The following is a 27,942-nucleotide window of genomic DNA, read 5'->3' on the forward strand; positions in this document are numbered from 1 at the left end:
TGGTACAGATTGATGGGATGGCTTTATTTATTTATTTGTTTTTAATTAGCCTCATTAGCAACAAAACGATCTTCCCGCTGCGTGTGCAAATAGCACAGAGATGCCAGCCCTGCTGATGGCTTTTCTCCTCGTGCCGTTGCTCAGAATTGGCACTGCAAACCAGGAAAGATTTAATAGTGGTTTCTGGGAGAGATTAGCAGCGGGCAGCAGCTCAGAGGGGATTACGAATGCAGCAGCATCAGCCGGTTTTGATGGAGTGGTTGTCAAAGTTGTGCTTTAAGTTTAAAGTGAGGCGATGAGGGCTTTTGGAGGGCTCACATCCACAGAGCTGTGTTTGCTGGTGACTCATTCTGGCTCGTTGGAGAGCAGATTTTGTTCACTTCAGCTGGATAATCTCGTCTTTAAAAGAGAAAAAAAAAAGTGAATAAAAATGAAAAATCCTATTGTTAGCCACAGACCATTGCTTATTGTTGGGATTATTGGGAAAGCACCAAACCACCCGGTCCGGGAAGGGCTGAGGACGGCGGATCCGCTCGACCAGCAATACAGCACCACTGGGAACGAATCCCCCTGCAATGATTGCTCCAGTTTTAGTTCCCAAATACATAACGTTCGGTATTACAACAGCGAGCCCCTCACACCCAAAACCCAAACTTTTCAAATAACAAAAGACGGAGCAGAGTCATTTTGCAAACGCAATTCGAAGTGAGAATATGAACCAGTGCTCATCTTCCGACGACCAGGAAACCGAAGGGAACGCAGGGAAGCGGGGTCAGCAGTTGCACGGGGACAGCGCTACTTTCGGAGGGACCGCGACGGGCGGGGGCAGCGCACCGGGACCCTCCTTCATCCCGGGATCCCCCTCCCACCGGGACCCCCTTCCTCCCCGATCCCCCCGCGCTCCCCTCCCTCTCCACGCCCCGGTCTCTCCGCGCTGCCCCAGGCCGGCCCCCAGCGCCCTGCCCGCTCCCCGCCCCGAGGTGCCCGCACTCCCGGCTCCGCCGCTCGAGCTCCCCCGCGCGTTCTGCCCCGGGAGGCGGCGGCGGCGGCGGCGGCGACGGGAGGGAGGGAGGTGCGGGCTGTCCGCACCCGGAGCTGTCGCCACCCGGCAACGGGGGCCATGCCGGGGCCCCGCCGGGACCGGCCGGCCGTGCTGCTGCTGCTCGGGGCGCTGCTGGCCGCCGACCTCTACTTCCACCTCTGGCCGCGGGCTCGGAGGGAGCTGGTCCCGAGCGCACCGAGCTGCCCGTGCCGCCGCCGCTCCGCTCCCTCCGCCGCTCCGCCGCCGCCGCCGCCGCCGCCCCCCGCCCGCGCCGCCTCCTCCTCTTCCTCCTCCGCCTCCTCCTCCCCGCTGCGGCGCCTCTTCGCCCACCCGCTGTACCGCGCCGCCGCCCCGCCGGGCCCCGCCGAGCCGCTGCTGGGCGCCCGCGAAGCTCTGCGCTACTACCGGCGGAAGGCGGCCCGCTGGAACAGGTGCGTCCCGCCGCGCGGTACCCCGACACGGCACCGCTCCCTGGGCAGCCATCCCCGGGCACCCGAAACCCAGAGTCCCATCCCCGGGCGCTTCATCCCTCTGCGCCTATCCTCACCCCCGGGCACCTGTCTCCAGGTATCCATCCCCGGTATCCCATCTCCAGGCACTCATCCCCACATTCCAATCTCTAACCACCCCGTACCCGGGCATCACAAACCCAGCATCCCATCCACGGGCATCCCATTCCTAGGTTCCAATCTGCAGACACCCAAACCCAGCACCTACCCGTAGGTACCCATCTCCAGGCACACATCCCTGGTACTCCATCCCTCGGCACCCCATCCCCAGGTGCACGTCCCCAGGTTCCAATCTCTGGGTACCCAGAGCACCCTCCCAGCACCCCCTGCATGGACACCCCCCAGATATCCCTTGCCCAGACACCCTGACCTGTGCACACAACCCTTGGCACCCCTTTGGTGCCCACCTCCTGGCTCTCTGCTGTCCTCCCCATTGCCCTTTTCTACGGCACCCCACAGATCACAGGGCTCTGCGTGGAGGTTCTGCTGGGATGGGGCTTGCTGTGGTCCCTGATGGGGAGATGAGGAGGGGAAGGGTACAGGGATGCAGGGTGAGCCCCTGCTAGCTGTGCATAGCAGGGATAAGTGCCTTCTTCACTCTGTATCAGCACTGTGGGTGCAGATTGGTGTCAGCCCCTGGGTGCTGTACCCAAGAGCCATCTCCTTGCACCCACCAGCAGGAAAAGTTTCCCTGTTTCCAGTGTCCTGCAAGGCACTGTGGAGGAGGGGAGGGACCACGACCTGAGCATGGCTCAGACCCCTCCAGTTTCTTCTTCCTCTCCCTGCCCTGGGAACGCACGGGGCGAGGCTAAGCTGTGCATTGGCTGCATGTCAGCAGGGTGGGACAGAGCAGTGATGAGCACACGGCTGGGAAATACGAGGCGAGAGGGCTTGGGATGCTGGCTGGATGCTTCCCAAGGAAAAGCACTGTGGGGAGGTGGGATGCGACCAGGATCAGCTCCATAGTGCACTACCTTGCACACCACCACAGAGCACGCAATGCCAAGTGCACCACTGTGATTTCCAGCCAAGCCCCTGCAACTTCACACCCAACATCTCCTCTCTTTGGCAATGCAAATTGAATGTGGGTTAGGAAGGTGCCTGCCATGGTGCTTTTCGCCAGCCCATCGGAGTGATCTGTGCCTTGAGGTCATACAGCCACAGCAGCTCATCTTCCTGGTATGGGGACATCTCTGGGCTGACAGTGGGATCTGTGTAGGACTGAGCAGCCATGGCTTTTCCAGCCCATCCGTTTAGCAGAGCATGGTGTAGGTAAGGGCTGTCCACACATTCCCAGCTCTCCCCAAGGTGTGACACATCCTACAGGATAGAACAGGATCAGAGCTGACCCTATGGCCATCCCATGTGAGGCATGAACGGTGGGGCTGTCAGTGCAGCACCCATCTGCATGGCTTGAGTGGACCCAGCTGCAGCTCAGCCCTACACCTACAGCACAGTGCAGTTTCTGCAGGCAGGTGGAAATAAATTGGTCTGGGGCTCTCTGCCTGGCTCTCACATGGCCTGGCCCCAGGATATGGCACCTTTCGTTTATGGGCGATAAGGAGAACAGTGCACTGTGCATCCTACCTGCACACAGAGCTCTGCCTTCTCATTCCCATTGTTAGCATTTTGGCTAGGGGAATCTGACTGCAGGGGTGGCTGATGGCATTGCAGGAAGAATAAAAAAGAAAAAAAACAAAACCAAACAAACCCAGAGATTGTTTCTATCCATGAGGAAACAGTTCCATACTCCAAACTCTGTGACCTGCTCAGTGCCAAGCACTCAGCCCAGTGCCACGAGGACAGTGGCACCCAGTGCCTGGTGCCTCCTGCAGCCCAGAGCTGAGCAGAGCCTGGGCAACCCCAAGGCTGTTCATAGCAAGTTATATGGACCTGCTTTTTACATTGTTATGTCTTTTGCAGAGGGCTGTTCTTAAAGGGAAATATTTCAGGCACCCTGGAGGGAGCAGCATTTGGGGTTTGAAGGCTCGCAGGGTGGCTGGCCCCCAGCCCCATGCCCACTGCTCCCCTTGCACAAAGACTGCATTTTTTTCCCCATCAGTAACGCACCGCTCACTGCCATCCAGGGCGGGGGGGGGGACGACAGGCTGCATGCATGGGAAGTGGGAGAGCAAATATGGTAAAATATGTGGGCAGCTTCCCTCGGGAAAATTCCTGCGTCATTCTGCTGACACGCACTGGGGGCTTCGCCATCGCCGTCTGCATTTGTGGGACTGGTGGCATCCCCCACATTTCTCCCCAAATATCCCTGAAATGCATCCCTCGGACTGGACTGACCGCACTGTCCATGTGCACCATGGAGAAGGGATGGGAGCCCTACAGACCCCGCTGCCTGGGGCAGGGTTGGGGCACCCCAGGGCTCCACTGGTTAATGAACCACTCGCTATCAGCCCTGGCTCCTGTTTGCCTTCACCGAGGTATCTTGGCACTTTCAATGCAAACTGAACTCAGTTTTCCCTTTATTGTGAGCGCAGATGCTACGCACGGCTCTGCCGATGTTAATGAGAAACCAGTGCTGTCAGCCAGGGGATAAATGACCTTTTGATGGCAGTTCAGCAAAGCTTGGGTCCTACCAGAGAGAAAATGGCTTATGGTAACAAACGTCTGGTTTGTCACAACTCCACCTGCTAGAATGGGACAGATTTACCCCAGTTTTACCAATTCCCAGGCAGCGCAGTGCTGGGTGGCCCTCCTGCATTCCATTGCCCAGAACAAAGGCTGTAAAGGACACAGGACAACTTGGGGCTCCAGCAGTCGTGCTGCCTGGAACCTCTGGATTTGTCAAAAGTCTCCGGCACAGCAAATGCTTTCTGTACCCATCCCATAACACAACAGCCCCCAGCTCTACTCCGAGCACCGAGAGTTTCCATCCTGCACCCATCCCCATCACCCCGTGCTCATTCCCTTCCAGGAGACACAAGCTCTACAGGCAGGAGCTCAACCTTACAGCTGCAGCCGCGCTGCTCCCACTGCGTCCTGAAACCAGCTGGCTGCAGTTCCACCTGGGCATCAGTCGGGATGGGCTCTACCCCCGTTCCAGCCCTGCTGTCAGCAGGCTGCTGCAGGATATGCACGACTTTGCGACCGTCAGCGCTGGTGAGTGTTGCAGTGTGGGGACTCTGAGCTTCTCCATGGTTTTTGTGCTGCATGATTGTCATTGTGTTACCTGGAGATGGGAGAAGGGCTGCGGCCCTTCCTGTGTCTTTAGTGCATAAATGGAGCTTATACTCAGAAAGGAGTCTGGCTTTTTAAATGGTCTGATAGCAAACCCTGCACAGCCCCTTCCTCACGGCTCCTCCTGCTCTTGCAGACTACAGCCAGGATGAGAAAGCTCTGCTGGGAGCCTGTGACTGCAGCCAGAGTGAGTGCATCCTCCCAGGACTCTGTGCCATCTTTGCTTCACCCAAGTGGGGAGGGTGGCAGTGGGTTCCCCTCAAGCTTCCAGCCCCACACTCTGCTCAGGGATAAACCCCACAGCCCCACAGAGGATGGGTTGGGGATGCCAAGACACTGATGTGCCAATGAGGGGAGGAAAAAGTCCCCAAGGGGACCTAACAAATGAACTTTGGGAGACTTGCATGGTGCAGAGGTGCAGATCTGTGGTACACAGGCACCTAACATCCCCTTTCCCCCCAGTTGTGAAGCCCAGCGGCGTGCACCTGAAGCTGGTACTCAGGTTCCAGGACTTTGGCAAAGCCATGTTCAAGCCCATGAGGTAAGGCAAAGCCCCACTGCCCGTGATGAGCAGCTGGGAGCACTGGAGCTCGCTGCAGTGAGGGCTGCAGGCATCCTCGGGCAAGGAGGGGCACGTCACAATGCATCTCTTGTCCTTTGCTCAGCAAAGCCACCTTGAATTATTAAAGCTACCTTTAATTATTACTGGCTGCTTGCTCTCTCCCCGGTAACACGCAAACATCAGTGTTCCCACACTGCTTATTGACATTGGAAGGCTCTTTCTCTGTAGATGCCAGAGAATGGAGGACCTCAGGGCACTTTCCTACACGCTGCTGTTACCTCAGGGCCAGCACATCCTCAGCACTGCTTTGCTTTTGTCTCTCCCTGGATCCCCTGAGTACAACTGCACGCACACCGCAGGATTGACCCCTGGATCTCTTCCAGGCAGAAGCGTGAGGAGGAAACACCCGAGGACTTCTTCTACTTTGTGGACTTCCAGAGGCACAATGCTGAGATCGCAGCCTTCCACCTGGACAGGTACGTGAGGAGCTGTGCTCAGCTCCATGGAGTGCTGGCCGTGGATCAGCAACTGCTCAGCAGCACTGTGATGGGGAAAATTCTCACTGGGAGCCCAGTATTCACTTTGCTTTGCTCCATGCAGGCTGGGCAGTGATACACGGGTTGTGGCTTTGCTGCATGCACTGGGTCCATCCTGGGCATTGACCCAACTGAGCTCTGGGTGCCTGGTTTGTTTTGTTTTGAGCTCACAGCTAATGAGCAATTAACCCAGGAGCCTTTTCCAGCAATCCCAGCTTCACCACCATTTGGGTGCAGCCATCAAGAAGGCAAACATTTTGCCAGCAGGAAGGGCACGGGCAGCATCTGCCACTCCATGCAGTCAGGTCCCACTGCGTGGCACTGAGCTGCTTTCCTCGGGCAGGATCCTGGATTTCCGACGGGTGCCCCCCACTGTTGGGAGGCTGATCAACATCACCAAGGAGATCCTGGAAGTCACCAGGAATGAAGTCCTGCAGAGTGTCTTCTTTGTCTCTCCAGGTAGGAAAAGATTACGGGCTGTGCAGGAATGGGACTGAGGTCTGTTCACTTGTCCTGCTTCTTAACCTTTCCCCCAGCATGGACTGAGGCTATCCATTGACCAAAACTCTGGTTCCCTCCATGATTTGGTAGTTCACATCCATTATGTGCTTAGATACATTGCATGGTGAGGCAGGGGTCAGTCCAAGCTCCACACCCCATAGCTTCTTTCCCCAGTTCTCTCTGTTCTCCTCCAGCCAGCAATGTGTGCTTCTTTGCCAAGTGCCCGTACATGTGCAAGACAGAATACGCAGTGTGTGGGAATCCTCACCTCCTGGAAGGATCCCTGTCTGCTTTCCTTCCATCCCTCAACCTGGCGCCACGGCTCTCCATCCCAAACCCGTGGATCCGCTCCTACTCGTTTGATGGAAAAGAGGAGTAAGTGGGTAAATGCTGCTGCTTCATATATATGCCTTACAGGGAGCATGCGGGGAGGAGAACAAGTGGGATACAGACTGTGAGTGGATTGTGTGCCCCCTCCCCTGGTGTCCTGCAGGTGGGAGGTGAATCCGCTCTACTGTGACACCGTGAGGGAGATCTACCCCTACAGCAGTGGCAACCGGCTGCTTAACATCGTTGACATGGCCATATTTGACTTCCTAATAGGTACAATTAAAGCATTTCGTGCTGATGGGAAAGAAAACATGGGATAGGTCTGAAAATTACTCAGGCACTTGCAAGGGAAACGGCTGCTCTGTTCCTCCTTTACCAGGGAACATGGATCGTCACCACTATGAGATGTTCACCAAGTTTGGAGACGATGGCTTCCTCCTACACCTGGACAACGCCAGGGGGTGAGGCTGGGAGGCTGAGGGGATGTGGGCAGGCCATGGGCAGGTGATAATACTCCATGCTCTTTCCTTCCCCCAGGTTTGGGCGCCATTCTCATGATGAAATCTCCATCCTGGCTCCGCTCTCCCAGTGCTGTGTGTAAGTGTCAGCTTTGTTTTCCTTCCCAGACACATCAGTTCCCTCTGGCCTGGCAGCGCTGGCTGCTGGAATCTTGGGAACCCAACCAAACAGCACAGCATGGAAACCACCAGTTATCTCCAAAGCAAGAATTAAGCTTTTATGTCACTCACAGTAGGGAGCTGCTCTGCTGTGTCACACAGCCATCATTCCTGCACTTCATACTTAATACTCCAATGAACCCTTTCCCATGAGAACGCCCTAAATAGCCCTAATGCCCAGGTGAGCTTCCCAAATCCCCACAAACAGCTCCCTTGCTCAGCAGCAGGCAAATATCAGATGCTCGAATGCCCACCAAAGCATTGGTCTCACACACAGAAAGTCTTCCACTGACTTTTCTGTTGGCCCAGACCCTTCCAGAAGCATCTCCTTGCATTTCCCAACACGAAGTGCTGCCAGCCCCACTTGTCTGCGTGTGCTAACATGAAACCTCCATCCACCAGCTCTGATAGTTAATCAGGTTTCTTCTCACAACATCAAGGAGAAGCTCATCAGTTTTACCATTTGAATCCTATCTTGGCCACTCCTTTATTAATCCACATAAATCAACAGCTGAAAGTTAAATTAAAGAGAAAGAGGAAGAAAAGCTGCTCCTCCCTGTGGTTTCTCTTTAGGAGATCCCTAATCTATTTCCTTGCTGTACCTGCTCCATGTAAGCCTTGGGGTGCTAATTGCACTCTCCCCATATATTCGTATTACCGGATCTAATTTTAAGAACTGCTGTTTGCACCAAGTGAGACTTTCCATTTATAATTGCTCACAGCTCACAGTGACTCCTCCTGCCAAGCTCCTATTTTGTGCAGTTCACATGAACTCTTTGACCTAGCAGCACTATCTGCAGGTCACATCCTTCCTGCTCATTCAGATCGACCTCCCAGAAGCTGCTCTTAATTTAGGTAGGATGAGCTGCAAATCACACCTTTAATGAGCCAGCTATGGGCAAGAACTGCAACTTGAAAATGACTTGTACTCACTACAGAGCCACCCAAAGCTTCATTTCCTACAGCAGTCCCATTTGGAGCTGGAGAGCATCCAGAAAGGCTTGGAATCCTCCAAGCTCTGCTTCCTGCAGCCTCCTAGTGTTCTGACCCACCTTTCACAGCTCCTGTTCCAGTCCTTGTCTCGTCTAGTGAAGATTGCTCCTCTCCTATTATAACTTTCTCCACATGGAAATTCTGGCTAAGTCAGCATGGTTCCACAAACACAGGCTGCCATCTTTCCAAAATTTAAAAGGCAGTGGTTAAGATCACTGGTCCATTTCAGTAATAGAGACTCTGAAATCAAAATACTTCTGCTGAGCATTAAACAAATCATGTTAGAATACCTAGTGTCATTCCCCAAAGCATGCCAAGATTATAGCTTTTCATCCTCCCTTCTGTCAAAGGGAAATACTTCATCTTCATTGCCTCTTCAGGCACAGTGTCAGATCAGGTCTGGGAAATGCTCTCTTTTTGCTCAGTTTAGAGAGATTTTTCCTCATTCATCACCAGATAAGATACGCCGCTTCATTTTATCTCTCCCTCTGCCCCATAAATGTCATTTCTGGTACCGTGGCACTGCCCTGCAATCATCTGGGGAACTAGGTCACATCTGACTCAGAGGAAGAATGTTCATTGCTGAGGATTTCTAACATTCTTTTCTCTGTGAAGACAAAAATCTGCTGTATGAGCACTCTGTAGCCTGAAAAATAAGTAAGAACCAGAGGTTTCTGCAGAGATTTCCATTTACTTCAGTAAGAGCTTTTTGTTCCATTGTTATTTGGAGTTGTATCTTCCCTCCCTCAGCAGAGGGCTCAGACAACTGCCCCTTGCTGGGGTGCTGTGAAGTGTTGGCACTGGGATGTCTGATCTCTTTCTCTTCCAGAATAAAGCGGACGACGCTGCTGCGCCTGCAGCTGCTGGCTGAGCCTGAGTACCAGCTGAGTGCTGTGATGAGAGAATCCCTCCTGCAGGACCCCCTGGCACCTGTCCTCACTGAGCCCCATCTCCTGGCCTTGGACCGACGGTTACAGCTCATCCTGAAAGCCGTGAGGAAGTGCATAGACACACATGGAGAAGCCAAGGTGGTGGCCAATGACACCAGGCAGCCCGAGGCTCCCACATCCAACAGAGTGAAGCTGAGCACATAAACAACCCTCAGCTCCTGCTCAGAAGCAGGGGAGACCCCTGCGAGACCAGGGACAAGTGTTAACAGTTGGTCATTTCTATCTACAAGTGCCCACGAGATGGAAAGGGGAAACTCTGGAAGACCTTCAGGGATCACAGCAGGTTCCCAGGCTGAGCACTCAAGCAAAGCCGCGGGGCTCAGCGTGGTGTGGCTGTAGCAGGTCTTTGCACCCCAAGCACCAGCTCTGTGGGAAAGCAGAGATCTGGTTTGCAGCTGAGCATGCCTTGTGGGTGACAGGAACACATACAGCCTGCAGAGCTTGCTCAGGAGCTTGGTCTTGCTATGATGGACACAAGCTAGATCCAAGGATGAGGCTTGAATAAAGAGATGCCACGAATATTCTCCTCTTACTAAGTCTGCGTTCTGTAATCAAGACTTCATGTGAGAAAGGAGTAACCTTACTCTGAGACAAGGTGACACACTGGTTCATGCAGTCAGACTGGAGCATCTCTGCACAGTACCCACCAGCAGACAGAACCTCTGCCCCTGGTTCTCTGCACAGAAAACAACCAGCCCAATCCACTTCAATCTGTGCACGCTGCCCAAAAGCCCATTGGCTTCCAGGGCAGTTAGATCACTTCTATTTTCACCTGCCTTGGGGGTGGAAGAACCAGGCTGAGTTATAACAGAAAACCAGGAATATATATTTTAGATACAACTACTCAAAGACATAGGACTGTATTTACAATCCTAGAAGTCACCCACTTCTGGTCAAAATATTTGCTGAGGTGAGGGGCTCCATCTTGCATCATCATCTTGCTTTAAAGTCACTCAAGCTATCAGAATTTCCTGGAAAACAGAAATGGCTCCTCCTCCTCCCCTTATCTCCATGTATTTTGAGGAGAAGCAATAGGAACTGAAGACCAAAAAAGAGTAGAGAAGGAGTTATCAGGGATCTTTCAATTTGTAAGCTTTCTTTTGCCTCCCAAGGGCAAGGCTTAAGCATGGTTTGATTACTGCAGCTCTTTAATAGCTTTTTGCTTCAACTCTTCAGGAATGATTATACTGAGCTTCTTGGCAGCCTAGGGAAAGTAGTTGAGAATTTTGTTGATCATTTATCATCCTTAAAGAAAAAAACAATCAGTCTACTAGAAGTTCATTCTAAACTAACCTTTCAGTTAAACAAAAGCCATCAGCAGTGCTGCAGGCTGCTCAGGCTCACAGCAAGCTGCATCACCTACCACATTTTCTTTTTAGGTTGGAATTCTGCCCAGCCTAACGAGCACTGGGTGACGCTGGCCTGCACTGTGCAGGGAAGTAACAGAGCTGGTTTGGCCAGCACTGCTGTTTTTCATAGGGAACTGTAGTGAAGAACAGTCCAACCCCAGAACAAGTGTTCAACTGGTTGCCTGTCTTCACTCTGTAAAGCTACTGAAGAGATTGTAGGTGCAATTTTGTATGTCCCCACAGGTGCTGTTCTATTCGTGTTTGAGGAAGTTGGGAGTGTTTCTGCTTAACACAGAGAGCCCAATATTTTGTAGCCACAAAGGTCAGGAAAAGATCTAATGCACAAAACCAAAGAGCAGACAAAAAACCCAGCCCAGCAGGCTCCTTCAGTCCATCTTGATTCAGCCACGTCCTTCCACTTCCAGCTTTCACCTAAGCACATTTTAGATAGCCTCAATCAAACAGAATTCTCAACAGCAGCAGGCTTACAGGCCTTTTCTTTTTTCTCCCATGTACTCTTGTGAGCAGATAATAGATTAAAACGAAAGGATTTAACTCACTCTCTCAGCATGCACCACCTGCAGTTGTTCCAGTATGGGATGTTCTATTCCCAAAGTTGCATCTCCCTCTACTGGTGATTTTTTGTGCACATGACACACTCAGTCCCAGAGGGGAAGGCTCAGCTGTGCTATGATCAAGGACTGGAACTCAAACCTCCAGTTTGCAGAGAGCCCTTAAGTTTCTTCATTTACCACCAGTTTATTGGCAATTCATCCTCTGAAGGTGAAGGAAAACATAAAAATAGGGGTGGGAAAAAAAAGAGACTGATTGCATTTAAGAATTTAAATCATTTTATTGCTTTACCTGCCATTAGGACAATCTATAACAAAAGGAATATAATATAATATATTAGCACATACAGTAAATCAGACTTATATAGTCAGGTAACAATACAAAAATGGTCCTCTGGTTGACTATAGCTTTCTAGGGCAATAGACTTTATAAATTCGCTAAAGGTGGACTAGCAAAAATTACTTCTAAAGCCCCAAATGTTAACTAAGGCAAAACTATGCCAATTGTGGTTTCAAACATATTTAAATTGCACACAAAGGTAAAGCTACAACTGTGATTAATATTTAACTCAGACTTAGCTGATTTATCTTAAAATCTTGTAGGTAAAACTACAAAAGGGAGTAAACAGCAAGCTAAAAAGATGCAGTAGTGAAACTTGATTAGAAAGCCTTATATAAAAAAATGTGCACTTTTGTGTGGAGCTCTAACTAGTTTACACAGTTTTTGGTGCTTTAAAGTAACATGAACACAGAATGAAGGAAAAACCTGGATAGATCCAAAACTGAAGAAAACAGTTTTACAAAAAAAAATAATTAAAAAATAAAAGTAGCATTTGCTTACTCCTTAAGGACTCCGGCAGAAGCAGTCTTCTCAATTTCTTGTGAAGACAGAACTCAAACCATGAGCGTTTAAATCCCACCACTGGGATTTCAGGTTTGGAAATACCCTTTTGTAAAAGCCCGACACCCTCAAAATTACTTTGCATCAATTAGCAGGCTCTTCTTGACACGCCTGGGAGAAAGCCTGTTGGATTTGAATCCATATCATCTCGGAAAGGAAATTAAATGAGGGCTCCATCTTGAGAAGCAGTTGCCCCATAAACGCAAAACCGCTTGCTGTCACTCCCAAATACAAACCTACACTACTGGATATAAATTACAGGTTAAAGGAAACCTTAAAAATTGCCTACCATTATTGAACCGTGGAATTCAGTACAAACCTCTGGGAAGTATTGGTGCACACAGAACGATGCAACACAAAGCTGGAAAATACTGAAATACGTTTAAGACTCCACAACATATTGAACTTGGGAGGAAAAAAAAAGTGTATGAAATGCGTCGTGTCAATCGGGTAAGTATGGAAAGAGAATAAGCCTTTTGTATTTAAACTAGACTCCTAATTATCCTTTTTTAAAATTATGAGTTGCTTTAAAAACAAACAAACTTAAAATGAGTGTTGCAGGAAAATTAAAACATTAAAGCGAGGCACGTTTCCTGCCTTGCAGTCTCCACTAAGCATCATGGCATCTCTATGGGCCAGCACCCTGCAACTAATGCTGCCCATCAATACTTCAAAGTTTAAATTTCCCTGGAATCAAAGGGACACGTGAACTGATGAGCATTTAAAAAAAAAAAAAGTCAACTGGGGAATACAAAGCACGCAAGGGAAATGAGAAGTTTGCTTCCAATTTCTGCACCAGTGTAGTACCTGTGCATGACTAACACCTGGCGGCTGCACCATCCCTATGTCCATGTACTTGAGCCCAAAGTTAGGCATTGTATGGAACATTTGGTTCTTGCCACTTTGAACAGGAAGTTCAGGGCAATCTATCACTGAAGAAAGAACAAGGAAAGAATCAGTTGCGGCAAATCAGCAAATTAAGTAACAACTGCAGTAGTTCACCTGAACTATTAACCTTGAAAGCTTTGATTTACACTTGACAACATAAGCAACCTTAAACCAGCAAACACAGGAACAATTAAACTGTTAAATTCCAACTGTGGCTTTCTTAGCAGCTGATGCCTCACGATTGAACCCAGGATTACAGTACCCAGAAAATTATAAAGAAAACCCCAAGCCCCAAGAAGCTCAGTTACATGGGCAATTCTCATTTGGAAAGAAATACAGCAGGTTAGGACTACAGCCTTAAAGTCTGTCCAATGATTTAAGAAACACCTTGAAATTCCCCCCCACACCCTTTTACCTCCTTATTCTATGGCAATTGGCACAGTGCCTGGAGATCTCTCCTTCAGTAAAGCAAGGCTGTGTTTGCTGTATTTGCCCGAGTTGGACACAGTTGCACAGAGAGAAGCTGTAACAGCAAACATGTCCATAGAACTTTTTCCTATGTATTTAATGGGACAGAGAGCACAGAACTAATATGCTCTAAATTAAAAATAGTACTATGAAAAGCTTTTTTTTTTTTTTAAACAGACAGAAAGCTGCAAATGCCAGTGGCCATGTGGCTCTGCACAAGGGTAATAAAGCAGTCTGCGTTCGTGAAGCATGTTGCTGAGAGGGAGGAAGGCTTCAGACAGACAGCGATACAAAACTGTTGTACTGCTGGATGTTTCGCTTGAGAATATCTGAGCACGGACCCAGGACACGTTCAAATCGGGGTCGATCAAGCTTTACACATTTCAACAGGCCACGAGCAACAACTGTGGCAGCACGGGGACGGTTCATCAACAGAGCTATTTCACCTAGAGCAACGGGAGAACGGGAACAGCGTTACAAATCAAGGTGCAAAGAGTCACACGTCACCCCGCTGTATTTCAAACCGCTGCAGGAATTGAACCAAAGTTAATTCAGGTCTTAACATTTATCAGAATTAATGTTTATGCAGGTATATTACAAGCAATAGTACAGCCAGCATAAAAAAAAAACAGCTTTATGTGCTATTCTTTTTTTTAATTATTCAGAAATCTCTGTTTCAGTATTTTCCCTATTTCAAAAAGGGTCGCATCTCAGTTAACTATGTAACTTTCCTTAGCAAGCAGCCATTTTTCTAATATGTAAGACATTTTGCTGATCAATTCAAACTTCTATGACGCTCGAGACAAGACCATTATTATTCAAATAATAACCTCAGTGCACAAGACAGAAGCTTTTGACCAATACCTAGCCAGAATTAAGAACCCTACCTTGCCATTGGGTGGTAGAATGAGGATCTCAAGTCTGGGATTCCCACTTCATAAGTTACACACAAGCACGTCAAAAACTTTGTAACATGCATTTGAAACAACTGCTGAACAACATATTTTGAAATTAAGTTTTCTTCAAGCCATTGTTCCCTTTGGTGGTAACAGCTATGCCTAACAATCCTAGCAATGAGCATGAAGTCACCGCATCAACTTTTGGGTTGATTTGTTTTTAAGCAGTTGAACAGGTTACACTCATGTTCAGGACTAAGGAAAGAATGCAGGGATCCTCAGAGAATAAATCTGCCTGTATTACCAGAAGGGATGTTCAAAAGAAAGTAGAAAACTTCCTCGGTGCCAATTAAAACCTCAAACCTGTCAGCCTCCAAAACACAGGCTTGCAAAAGGAGTAAGTAGGTTCTAAGGGAGGCTTAAAGCCTCAGGGACAGCTCTGCAACACCTGAACACAACAACAGGATAACATTCAGTGTAGCAGTAGGAAATTCAAGGATATACATATCAAGGGAAAGACTGGAAGAGACCAACGTTTGACGTAGGTAGAACAAACATCTAGCACCAGGTACTGAGCTAAGCAAACCTCTGGCCAGGTTGAACACTACCAGGGCACTCCTGAGCACAGCCCCCTTCAGGCCTTGAAATAGAGTATTTGTTGATTACATCACCTACAAACACTGAACAGACAACCAGAAGACTTTTGCAAGAGGACAGCTCAAAAAAATAATGAGAGGACATTTTAAATCTGAAGGAAGAAAAAATTAGCCTTTTTGTTTTCTGAAAGAGGGAAGTTTTAAAATATTAAATAGTTGGTTCTCAACAGATTTGAAGGGGTGGGAAAAGATTAATTCTCTTTTGAAGAAGCTTTGCTTGAGAGCTTCAAGGCATTGTTCTTCTGAACCTAAAATGAGGCAGTCAGGAATATCCTGTTATACACTGTTACATTATTCTCCAAGAATGCCCTGTGAGCATACATGTCCAGTCCTTACTTGTGATCAAATAGATCAGTGTGCATTAGGAACTTAGCTTTTTTTTTTATTTTTTTGCTAGCACATATAGGCTTTTTCAAGCCAAAGCAGTTTCTCTATCATGTAACTTTTAGCTTAATAAAAATACCTTCAACAGAAGGCAGAAGAGACCCTGATTTGCACCAAGTACTGCGCCCAGTCTTAAGCTTCCCAGTGCAGGATGCTGGCATGAAACAAGTCCAGCAGTGCCACGCAGATGGTTATGGGACTGCAGCACAGGCTGTACAGAGAGTTGCTGGAGGAACTGGTCTGTTTCATCTTCACAGGGGAAGGCTTTAAGTGAGACAGTGGGATTTCCATCCCTGGACACAAATTGCTGTAGGGAAGTCAGACCAAATCATCATCCTTCCAAATAGCAACATTCTACAACTACCACTTTTCTATGACATTCAGGTGTGCATGCCTGTTAAGTGACTGACACTGAGTGAACCACATGAATCAGACAAAACAGTGACTAAGCAAATTCATCCCATCACTGTCACCCACAGCAGTCATCACCACAAGTTAAACACTGACAGTGGTATATGGCACCACTGTTGTCACTACAAAACTTACCAAAATAATCAGAAGGTGCCAGTCTTCCCACTTCAACAAATTCTTCATTTTCTGATCGACGTTGTAACACTGCAGCTGTGCCCTTTAATGAACCACAGCAATTAGACAATTGGAATTTCTGCTATCACTTCAATTACTGAATTCCAGAATCAGTTGCTTTGCAGAAATAACTGTTACGATGTCAGTCTTTAAAAAACACAGTTCATGCATAGTTCACAGATTGCTCCATAAGAACAACTGACCTTCCTTCTTCTTTAAGCTTAAATCATCTTGGGTATTTACTTTCTGCAGCACTGATCTCTTCCCATTTTTCTTGCACCAATATTACAGTACAGATTGCAAAAGGAGAAGATAACAATACCACTAGCAGGATATTACTAGCAATCTAGTAACATGTGTCTTTACTCTCCCAAACAGGATAAACAGTTTAAGCCAGAAACAGTTTTTTTTTCCTGGAATTACCATTTATAAAAATAGCAAAACTAAATATAAGCTTTTGCATGCCCAGCAAGATTATATCTCATGAGGAATTCTCTAGAAGTACATTCCAACATTTCATTTTTCTCTGAGTACCTATTTAGGGGCAGAATAAACAATGTTAAAAACATAGACAAACTTACAAGGTTTTGATTTTAGTCCTGCTTACCTCCAAGATAATGAAGAACTCATCTCCTGGCTCTCCCTGGACCACAATCTTTTGCCCATCCTCAAACTGTACCGGTTCTAATGCATCAGCTACAGTAAGGCGCTCCCACTTGTCCAGAGATTCTAGAGAGTTAAGTGTTCATTAATAGGTTGTCTTTTCGAAGTACAAACCACACTCTTTCCTCCATCCTTACAGACAAGACAGCATATTTACAGCTGCAGTTGGGCACTGCATATCAAGACTTCAATTACAATTATTTCTGAATGATGCAGAACAGCAATACAGACTTTGCAGTCTGTTTAACACATTACCACAATAGCCTGTAATCATAATAATGCTGAGTAACAGCTTAATGGTAATATGGCAATTTATTCCACTTCGGAACAATATTTTCGTACTTACCCAATATAGACACTTTACTAAGGAATTCCTCATACATCTTTCTCTTTCTTAAAGTACTCCCCTACGAAAAAAAAAGAAAAAGCACAAAATGAAACCACAAAAAAATGGTGGTTTTTTTTTTTGTCTAGTTCTCATTTGATATCAACTTCAAATGAAATTCAATATAAAAATATACAGCTTCACCTGATATGTGACATCCCATCCCACACAGCCCAAGCCCACAAAAGACTAAGTGACAATTTAACCAGGAGGTGGTATATTTTCAATCCAGAGAGCTACACCTCATAGGTAGCACAGGAATCGATTTCTTCACTAAAGCAAGATTCCCCCTGCCACATTCCTGATAAGTACATCCTGAATGATAAGTTCTCTGATTGCACAAGACATAAAACAGGATTTTGTATAAACAACTCCAACAAAAACACAAGCACAGACAGAAGGTCAAGTAACCAACAGAAGTTGACTGAAGGGTAAAAGCAAAAGCGTAACTGCAGGTTAGTAGACAGCTACTTGAGTCACTGGTGTAAACCACACACCAGCTAGACAAATACTTGCCATCAAGATCCTTCTGTAGCTATCTCTGTCAATGCCCCACAACTTCACATTTGTCTTCGCTTTGACAGTTGCTGCACGAGGAGTTCCATATATAAGGGCAAGCTCTCCAAAGCTTCCACCTTCACCAACACTGGTTGCCCACTCATTGTTCACATAAACCTGAAAGCCAAAGCACACAGTGTCTGGAATGCTGGTCAAAGAAAGTGATGTGATGCTCCCACTACCCTGTATTTCCTTTATAATGTAGGGAAATTCTCACCTCTACATAGTGAAATCCTGAAATAATCCACTTTGACTAACACTTCACACCCAACCCCAAACCCCATCACAAGCTTTATTTCCACTGACAGAGTCTGCTGCCCACATCATGTGCACAGAGATTAGAGATGCAGACCCAAAGACCTTTGGGTAGGAAATGAAATCTCAAGAAGCCTCAATGAAACACAAAGGACTTGAAAGGACTTTCAAGAAGCTGTCATAAAATTGCATAGAAAGCTATGGATGATTTGGATTAGAAAATAAAAAGGGCTGTCATTCTTAAAGCCTGTCCCACACCTTACCTAGATTCTAAACTTGTGAAGTATTAGTACTTTATTAACATCTGAATAATTTATCTTAAACACAATTCATAGTCTCTGCAGTCAGATTGAAGAATCAATAAAGAGCAAAACAGCTCCAAAGCAAAATTAGCTTCTACAAGTTCAAACTTCTTAAGAGAAAAGTTGATAAAGGAAAGACATGTAAGAGGGGCCTATGAACACCATGCTACTCTTGTGCTAGAAGTGAATGCATCATTAATAAACTACCAATAATGCTTACATCCATTTCTCCTTGATCAACAACGTAGAAGTTATCACCTTCATCACCTAAAAAAAGAAAAAAATCAAAAATTAAATACACCAAAAAAAAAGGTAAAGCTAGGCAAATATACTTCTACAAACCCAGCATGTCTGCCAGCTTTCAAGTGCAGAATGTAATGAGGTTGGCAGAGACATTTTGCACAGCTGGGAGGGTGAAATACCACATTTTGTTCATTTCACACTCTCAGTCCTGTGAAAAAGGACAGCTACTGGTATGCAGTACATCAGCCACATTTCTAAGAATGATGGAAAGGCATATTGGATCCAAAAATTGTCATGAAGTATTCTACAGAGTCATTAAATCACAATCTTTCCAACAGATAACATCTGATGAAACACAATATTCCCACAACTCCTCCACTCCTTACTTTAGAGCACGAGCTGTACTTCAGTTAACATGACAAGAAAGGGTCACTGCATCCAGAGAGGGTTTTTTCTTCCAAAGCAGCACACTAACAAGAGCCTGCCCACCATCTCAAACATTTATCAATGTAAGCACTGTCACTTGCCTTGCTGTATGACAGTCTCGCCTGCAATGTAAGTGACGGGGAACATTGCATCAAAGATGTCACTGAAAGAAGGATACCAAAATTAGACAACTGCAACACACACAGCAACTTAATCTAGTGGAAGGTGCCCCTGCTGCAGTGTTGGAACTAGATGATCTTAAAGGTCCCTTCCAACTCCAACTATTCTGTGATACTGTGCATGCATTCGTACATCTCCAATCTCAACCAACCAACTTTTCTAGTCATCTCTTTATGGTTACACTGACTGTTGTAAACAGGCTAGGCAACTTTGTATTTTACTACAAAATGCAAAGTTAGATGCAAGTTGTAACTTCTACCTTTGCATTTTACTATACTTTTAAGACTTCAAAGATTTATTCCTACCTTCTCTCATTATCATCAAGATGGGCAAACAGCACATTCTTCTCAATAGCTTTTGCCAATGCAGCCATAGTTTTATAATCTTTTGGAATAACCTAGGATAAAAAAAAAAAAAAAAAAAATCAGAAAAAGTAACTGACTCGATTTCAAAAGAAAATTTTCTGCACTATCCAGGACTAACAAATCACTCAAATTGCTACAGATCCTGAGTCTTTCCAATTCTTTCAAGCACTCTAGATCTAAGAAACAAATACAGTCAACATTTACAGCTAGTTTATACAGAAGGTAAATAAAACATTGATTCTATGTAACTGTAAGAACATAATTCCATGTTAAGTTTGTAGTTTCTTTTCACAATTGCAAGTATGTGTTCAACTTATTTCCCTAAGAATAGCAGTTCTGCCTCTGGGCTAAACCTAATACTGCTGCAGCTGCTAGAAGCACTCTGTGTGCATGTATTACAAATACATATAAATATGTGCGTGTGAATATATATACACACACACTACTTCAGAGGAAAAGATCAAAACTGTGTAAAAATGGTTTATCTGCATGACAAACTGAAGAGCTATCCACACAAGTCTGAATTTTACTGTTATCACACTACATAACAGGCTACAGGCTTAGCGTTACTTAATATACTGGATATTAAGTAGTCTTAGATAGTAGTCTGATTGAATGTGCAACTCTTGGCAACATTAAAGGAAAAAAATTAGAGCACCTTTCTAACATAAGATGCAGCATCCTCCTCTGTATAGACTTCTGCACTGATGGCCCCACGTCTTCTTCGACCCTTGACCACAGGGTTCATAGGAGGAGGAGGAGAGATTTCATCCTCCCGTGAGTCTGAGCGTGAACCAGACTTCTGTTGGTTTAACAACTGTTTTGTTTCCTCCTAAACAGGAAAGAAGAGATATTTGTGTCACATAATCCAGTAAAGGAAAAAAGCAGTTACATATCATATTTCAATTTAGCCCTCCAGTGAAAGGGAGCGTCCTGTGTCCTATTACTCTCACATTAAGGCAAGCAGGAGATTACAGCTAGCATGATCAAATGCCTTACTGAAGTAGACAGAAGATAAGCCTTTCCTAACATTCACATCACAATGGTGTTTATTTTAACAAATTATACTAACAGTTAATTAACTTGAGAAGCACAAACAATTTGACTCTACTTTCCACTAACATATTCAATAAGCAATGAAAAAAACCTGCAAAAGAAAAAGCCATTTTCCCAAGAGTGCACACAGCAGTTCATTCCCTGAGCCGCAGAGTGTTAAGCCTTTTATTCCTTTGAAGGACAGAAAAACAACTCCTCTGAAATCCCTGTTATAAGAGAAGCTTTTGAAACAAGGTGAAGTCATGGACCAACTCGATGCTTTGTAACCATGGGTTATTTTAGGAGAAAGAAACACAAATGCAGCTTACAGAAGAGGTGCAGAAAGGATGCTAAAGGCCAAACAGTATCTTCCCTCAAACCACAGATCTGTCAGCTGTGTACAATGCTAGACATGTTCCTTATTTCCCACAGCTGTTTCCTGGGTTGTGTTGTGCTCATACTGGGGAAAGCCAGCACACTTGGAATAAAGTGAATTCTAGCCACATAAATGCACAGGGGTTTGATCCTTTCACATACCAGAAGATTCACCTTACTTAACTAAGATATGTATTTAAAAAAGCTAACCTCACTGCCAAAACATTTGAGTCATAATAGCTCAAATGACTTTCTCCCTGCCATAAGGAAAGAGGGTTTGGGGACATGTTTTAACAGAACAAGGAGTCATCTGTTCTCTGAGGACTCCAGGCACATAAAAGCCAGGCTTGTCCCCATGCCCTTGATAAAGCCGTCCACCCCAGCTCAGTCAGGCAGCTTGGCTGCCACAACCCACTCCGGAGGTACACAGAGGCTACGTGTAACTCCACCACTTTGAGGAAAGGGACCTCAGCTAAACATTACAGTGAGTTTACATTTTATACTTCTCAGATAACCAAAGAGCACCGATCCGTCAAATCGCCCCGCGCTTCCTGCTTTGTGTTCATTAACAAAATAGTGCCACATTTCCAACTGCTGGGGCAAGGAATATTTAAAGCCTTGGCACTTATTTAGAAAGCAAACATCACCTGCTGTGACTTTTCCAGTATCACACAGGATACACAGACACTGAAACCCTGCAAATGCCAGAGGCAGAAGCACTTCAGCAGCACTGAGCAAGGAAGCTGCACATCACAGTACTGCACTCAGAGAGAAAATGTAACTGCTGACTTCTGCCTGCTCTGAGACCTAATGCTGTTACATTAAAAACAAGGACACGTGGACATGCAGAGGTTACACATGGCTAAGATAAAATATTCAAGTGTTTCAGCTAGTCTGGACATTCTGCTGAAACACCTACGGAGAGGATTGCCCCTAATGAGACAAATCACCACATCCACATTACTGCAAGACAGCTCTGTGCCATTAGTAAGGGACACACTGGAATCTCACTGGTTCCATTACAGAAGCCTTCCATGCATTCACGTTTTTAAAATATACCTTATATCATTCCTATACTGAACTGTGTTATATTACACCATTAGATTGGAGATAAGTTGCACCAGGCCCTGATCAAAAAGTCACAGCTGCTCCTTTCCGGTACCTTAGAATCTAACCAGAGGGAGGTAATGTATTTGTTCAAGTTTAGAAGCTCTTAAAATTAAAGCAAATATTGAAGAAAATAATCTGTAACCACAACATGGATTCTTAAAAGGTTTATTACTAAAGCCAGCCTACTTATTGCATCCAAATGTTCAACCTGACCTCTTAGCTGACAGAGCAGCTCACACAAAGATTTTATTGTCAGTGACCACAACTGTACATTCCATTGTTCCTGACAGATAAGAAATCATTTTTAAGTCCATTTGCATTATTACTTATGAGAAAAAAAACATTAAGACAATGAGCTTCTCATCATCATGTTTGAATTCTTTCAGCTACCGAAGACCACTATGATTTCAGAATTATTTTGTGCACTATACACTCTAGTATCTGGTAGTTGTCATTAGAATCATTGAATGACCTGAGTTGAAAAGGACCACAATGATCACGCAGTTTCAACCCCCTGCTACATGCAGGGTTTCCAACCACCAGACCAGGCTGCCCAGAGCCACATCCAGCCTGGCCTTGAATGCCTCCAGGGATGGGGCATCCACATTACTCCAGAAATAGTCGATTTCTTCTGGTTAACTTGTATTTAATTTATATCAGCTCTCCACCACCCTTTTTTTCCCCGAAAACAAGTCACTTAAACTTGAAGGATATTTAGGTATGCATTTGTAGAGGCAGGCCAGATGATGGGGAACAGGTACAGTACTTAGACAACAATCTTCAGCTTCCTAATTTCAGTTTTGCACAAAGCCCAACACACGTGCTGCAAATCCACCTGGCAGGCTGCAATACCAATCCCTGTATTAAGTTTCCACAGCTTCAACTACAGAACCCAGCCAAGCTCAGCACCAGGTAGCTACCAGCTGTCAGCGTGCACTTCTGTTATCAGCCCTGTTTGCAAAGCAAAACCAACAGAAGCCATAGTGCACCACAAACTGATTGTATAAATGTTATTTTATCTGAGTGTAGTGATAAAATTCACATGAAAGCTTTCATAGCTGAAAAGGACACGCGAATTCCTATTGTAACTACTTCAGAGGCAGTAATTTTAATATTTCTGAGCAATAATTCAACAGCAAGTTTAAACATCTTCAATGTATGTGAGTAACATGACTGTGAATCAGCTCGGTGGAAGAGATGACTTGTCAGGAGAGAAAATAGAACCCACACTTCATTTTTAAATGATGTTCCTCCAGAACTCAGTCTCAATCAAAGCTTAAAAAAAAACCTCTGCCTCAACCTCAGTTTCATTCAGTGTAACATTTTAAAAGTAGATGGGAAACTTGTTCTATCCTTATGAAAACAGAGCAGATGTCACTCCTGGAAGACATGTTGTTTCAAACATTTTTGCTGGACTGGAGCTAAGTACCAGGTTAGAGCTGGTTAGTAACAGTAGCACAGCTAATGTTATCGGAACTATGAAACTACCTCAAGAAAGACGTAGCAATTTTTATATTCAATAATATAAGGAGGCTACAGTTCCACTGGCAGCTATAACTGCATGAGTTGGCACATATAACCCATGCCAAAACTATTTGTAACAAAAGGCCTTAAACAAAACTTTAAGAGTAATCTTAGGGGAAAACCATTATCTAACCAGTTTTATTTTCAGCCTCCTTGTAGGCTGATGGAGTGCATGGACAGCCTATTTGCACCAGAAAAAAAAAAGTTGTTCATCTCCAAAATACACATGATGAGAGAGATGGCAAGCTCTGACCTTAAAGACAAGCTATCTTTAAAACTAATTATTGCACACTGAACATCAGTCCGCTGCAGAAGAGAATTGAAATGCTTGTTTTATGTCCCTTCATGTCTTTGCTTACGGCTTATTCTAAGTTCTACCTCTTATCTGCAGTATAACAGTTTTGATAGTTTTTAAAGCAATGTTACCACAAGCATTGATACACCAAACTGTACAATGTATCAGTATTAGAAACCCAAGAATACAAGGCAGGAAAGCTGGCATAGTAAAAGGTGGGGACTAAGGATTCTTAGGAACCTGATTGCAATCTGGGCTGCTGCTGGGATTCTGAAAAGAAACATGTTCAAGATGTTACCACACAATAAGGAATACTACAGAGTTCTTGTGCATTTTACAAGCAAATTGCTCCTCAAGCACATAGCAAGCTACAGGAGGTACGTCTGCAACATACGAGCATCTTCTAGTATCTATCACAAGCACTTCCATTAGAAGACTATTTCTACTACCCATACCTACACTTTCTATAGCATTATTATTTATTTCAACAATTAATAACTACCTAGAATTAAAAAAAAAAAAGGACAAAGGTACAGTTCCCATTTAAGATGGATTGCAGCACCTGCAAGTGACTGCTGTCCAAGGAAACAGCTACATTAATTACTAACGAGCTGTGCTGAGTACAGTGGTTATAGCTAATCTTTCTTCTGCATTAGCCTTCAAAAACTCAGGTTTTCACACCATATTATTTTCTATCAGCTTAAGATATTATTATATTCAACAAACTGTTCAAATTGATGTTAAACTGATTCAAATACGAGCACTGAAATGAAAACTCTTTTCATTCCCAAGATCACAGAAAGAGACCTTCAGGAAAAATGAGAGGCACAACAAAACGGTAACACTCAGCTCAAAACATAATGGAGAACAGGCTTGCTCTCTTAGAAATCAGGAAAACAAGAGCTTCCATTTGATTTCAGCTAGGCTTGGATAACTACCACTGGCCTGCTGCTGTTCTGTACCTGAATCTTTGTAACCAATTTGCCTCAACAGAAGAAACCAAATGTGTATCGCCAGGAGCTACCAGGGTCACACAGCACAGTTACCATCTGACCACAGACAGGATCGTGTGTCCTATCTATCAGCTTCTATGAGTAAATACTAGATTGGGATTCCATGTGCATCCCAGGTGGACGAGTCTCCCTACCAGTTTACTTCTGTCACAACAAGGTAAGTAAGGCAAGAGGTGCTTTCATACCACAAGCCACTAGGAAAAAAACTACAGAAAATGCCATTTGTTCTCCAAAAGCATCAGGCCCACTTCCAAACAGCCAACACAAACATGGGCCAAACTGGAAGCTCAGCCACTAAATCAAGTTGAGCAGTACAAATTTCAGCTGTTCCACTCTCCTTCTCTCCCAGTGCTTATTTTTACCTTCTCCAATCTTTCAAAATATTCTCTGAGGAATCCCATGGGTCGGTCAGGTCTCACTGTGCACAGCTGCACAATGCAATCCTTCAAAAGCTGCTGGATGTTGTGTTTTTGGACATAAAGTTCACATTCCCGAAGACTGCGCTCCTCCTCACTGCTGCTGCTGCTGGAAGTTGCCATTGCTGAAAATAAGAGAAAGAGAAGGTTAAAGAACTAGTGGAAAAGAAGATGGTGCTGCTCAGTATAGTCTGACATGTTATACTGCCTCAAGGAAAATCATACTGCATTATCATCTTACTGACATCACTGGATAAAGTCATCTTCATATCTCAGATCAGTAACAAAGCTAAAGTGTGAAAGAAAAAACTATGAACTTAGCACCTGTGAAGAAATAAGAACTGAGTGTTCCATACACACAGGCAGAAGTGTATTTGATTGAGCTGAAAAAACCTCAACAATTCAAGCCCTGCGAGGACTCAATGTCAGGGAAGATTTTTATCTAAACTTTCTGATGATTAAACCTACTATTTGTTCTCTGGATTTAAGAATCACTTCATAAACAGAATTGTATGGGGTGCTTTGGTTTAAGCTGAAGCACCACACAGCTATTTGTTCCCCCTTCCCTGGGGGAAGAAGAATGTGGGGGAAAGTAAAACTTGTGGATTTAGATAAAGACAGTTTAATGTAACAGAAATGAAGGGGGGGACAACAAAGCAAACAAAAAACACAAAACAAGTGATGCACAATGCAATTGCTCACCACCTGCTGCACGATGCCCAGTCTGTCCCCAAGCAGCAACTGCCCCTTCAGCCAACTCCCCCAGTTTTATTGCTAAGTATGACACCACGTGGTACAGAACATCACTTCAGCCAGGTGAGGCAGCTGTCCTGATTCTGTCCCCTCCCAGCCCCTCAGTGGCCTGGTAGCATGAGAAGCTGAAACAGCCTTTGCTCAGCATAAGCACTGCTCAGTAACGGCTATAACACTGGTGTGCTATCAACAATGGTTTCCTCCCAAACCCAAAACATAACACCATATCAGCTACTGTGAAGATTAGCTCTATCCCAGTTGAAACCAGGGGTCAGGTGGTGATGATCAGGAGATCAGTGGGCAGAAAGTGGGAACCTGAGAGGCAAGCACTGCAAGCATTCGGAAGTGAGATGAGTTAAGGTCAAACTAAAGCCAGCTCACCAGATGCCCATCAATGGCAACTAGGGAATTAGAAGCATTTCTTTTAAAAAGCTCCTTATTTAAATTGTTTTATAACTACCTTCATGAATACACTGCAATCCCCCAAATATTTCTTCTGTGCATTATCAGGAGGGTGCCCTGAGGCATACCTGTCACACTGTCAGGCTTTAAGGAGACTTTGAAATCACAGTGCCAGCTGCAAGGCTTTGAAAAAATAGCTTTAAGTCCGTTCTCTTTTATCTTTCATGTTATAAAATTACATTAGTATATTTATACATATATTCATGTGTTTGTAAAAACAATGTTGAGTCTTTTTTTTTTTTTTTTTTAATAAAACAGCCAAAGGAACAGGAAATAAATGATTTCTCAGGGCATTTTTGGTGAAACATAAAGAAAGTTACCTGGCACAGAGACAGCTACAACAGCTTAGGACTACTGAGTGAGAAGCGTCGATCTCAGGATCAGCTTTAGAAAGAGAAAGGGGGGGGGGAAGGAAAAAAAAGGTTTCAGACAAAGCAATGTTGAGATGCCATGTCACCGAGCTGCCACACCGTGTGCTTCACAGGCAGCAATAGGCGATGTAACACCGCACCCCTTGGAATTGCGCTGGGATTACAGGAAGCACGGAGCGAACACAGAGCCGCAAACGCTTCCAACAGGTTCCAGCCCCGGGCAGACGCGTTACACACCGCACAAACACTGAGCACGGCTTCAAAACGACTGAAGGAAGCCTTTCCTTCCGCCGCTCCTTTCGCTCCCATAACAGCGCGCTGAAGGTCAGCGCTAACGAGGAGCCCCACGGAAACCGTGGCCGCGGGGGGGGCCGCTCGTTGCTCACACAGCCCCGCAGCCGCCGCCCCCCCCCCCAGGCCCCACCCCGCAGGTTTGGGAGCAAACCCCACGGCCGCGTGGATTTCCTTTTCTTCCCTTTTATCGTCTGAACGCTGCCGTTCCCAGCGCGGAGCCCCGCGCGGCCCCTCACAGCGCAGCCTCAACAGCGGGGCCTACAGCCCGCGGGAACAGCCGGGCTTCGGTACCGGCCGCAGGGCCGCTCCCTACGGCCGGGCCCGCCCCCAAGGCCACGAGCCTCCCCCGCTCGGCCCCACCGCCCCGCGGCCGGTCCCGCCGTGTCCCTCACGGGCCGCACCCGGCGCTCACCTGGCGCGGGCGGCTCCGCCGGGCCCTCAGCGCCCCCGCCCCGCCTCGGCCTCACAGACGGCAGCGGCTCCCACCGGAAACCGACGGGTCCGACCAATCAGCGCGCGGCGTGACGTAAATGCGCCTCGCTCTCACCCAGAGCCGTCGCCGCGGTAACCTTAAAGGGACAGCGCCGTTCTGCGCTACGCTCGGAGATACGGCGTTCGCTGCCGCGTCGCCTTTAAGACGCTCCGCGGAGGGGAGCGGGCCTGGCGTCAGGCTGGGGCCGCCCCGTGGGCGGGAAGCGCTGTGTCAGTGCGGGCGGAGCTGCGAGCGCGGCCTGGCGCTGGGGCGGAGTCGCGCGGGTTGCGCGGGTGAAGGGCTCGCGTTGAGCGAAATCCCGCTCGGAACGGCGCGGGGGGACGCGCTTTGGCCTGCACTACGGGGCTTAATGGGATAATGGGGCAGCCGGGGGGCTGGATGTTACGGCACTAAGCCGAAAGCCTTACGATAAACGCTGAGTTTAACAATA

General features: G+C 46.2%; 2 protein-coding genes across 3 annotated transcripts; one reads left to right on the plus strand and one right to left on the minus strand.

Annotated features, from left to right (window-relative positions):
- The first annotated feature begins 1,025 nt into the window (after nt 1-1,025).
- Nucleotides 1,026-9,816, plus strand: FAM20A (FAM20A golgi associated secretory pathway pseudokinase). Its single transcript, XM_031598846.2, has 11 exons — nt 1,026-1,473; nt 4,484-4,668; nt 4,883-4,933; nt 5,209-5,287; nt 5,692-5,784; nt 6,188-6,303; nt 6,540-6,720; nt 6,839-6,948; nt 7,055-7,136; nt 7,213-7,272; nt 9,175-9,816. Exons 1-11 carry the CDS (start codon nt 1,121-1,123, stop codon nt 9,437-9,439), a joined length of 1,575 nt encoding a protein of 524 aa, XP_031454706.1. The 5' UTR covers nt 1,026-1,120; the 3' UTR covers nt 9,440-9,816.
- A 1,656-nt stretch (nt 9,817-11,472) lies between these two features.
- PRKAR1A (protein kinase cAMP-dependent type I regulatory subunit alpha) lies at nt 11,473-27,567 on the minus strand. 2 transcript variants are annotated; one of them, XM_031598844.2, is made up of 12 exons: nt 27,432-27,567; nt 26,675-26,738; nt 25,086-25,264; nt 20,030-20,203; nt 19,312-19,403; nt 18,928-18,989; nt 18,378-18,424; nt 17,559-17,717; nt 17,004-17,064; nt 16,602-16,723; nt 15,956-16,037; nt 11,473-13,919 (listed from the first exon to the last, which is right to left on the minus strand). In XM_031598844.2, the coding sequence occupies exons 3-12, from the start codon at nt 25,260-25,262 to the stop codon at nt 13,747-13,749; spliced, it is 1,149 nt and encodes a 382-aa protein (XP_031454704.1). In that variant the 5' UTR covers nt 25,263-25,264; nt 26,675-26,738; nt 27,432-27,567; the 3' UTR covers nt 11,473-13,746. The 2 variants fall into 2 exon arrangements, with proteins under 2 accessions (XP_031454704.1, XP_031454705.1); XM_031598845.2 differs by lacking the exon at nt 26,675-26,738 and having other exon boundaries at nt 27,432-27,529.
- Between the last annotated feature and the right edge of the window lie 375 nt (nt 27,568-27,942).

The sequence above is a fragment of the Phasianus colchicus genome, chromosome 20 (assembly GCF_987193195.1).
Source record: "Phasianus colchicus chromosome 20, bPhaCol1.hap1.1, whole genome shotgun sequence".
Lineage (NCBI taxonomy): Eukaryota > Metazoa > Chordata > Aves > Galliformes > Phasianidae > Phasianus > Phasianus colchicus.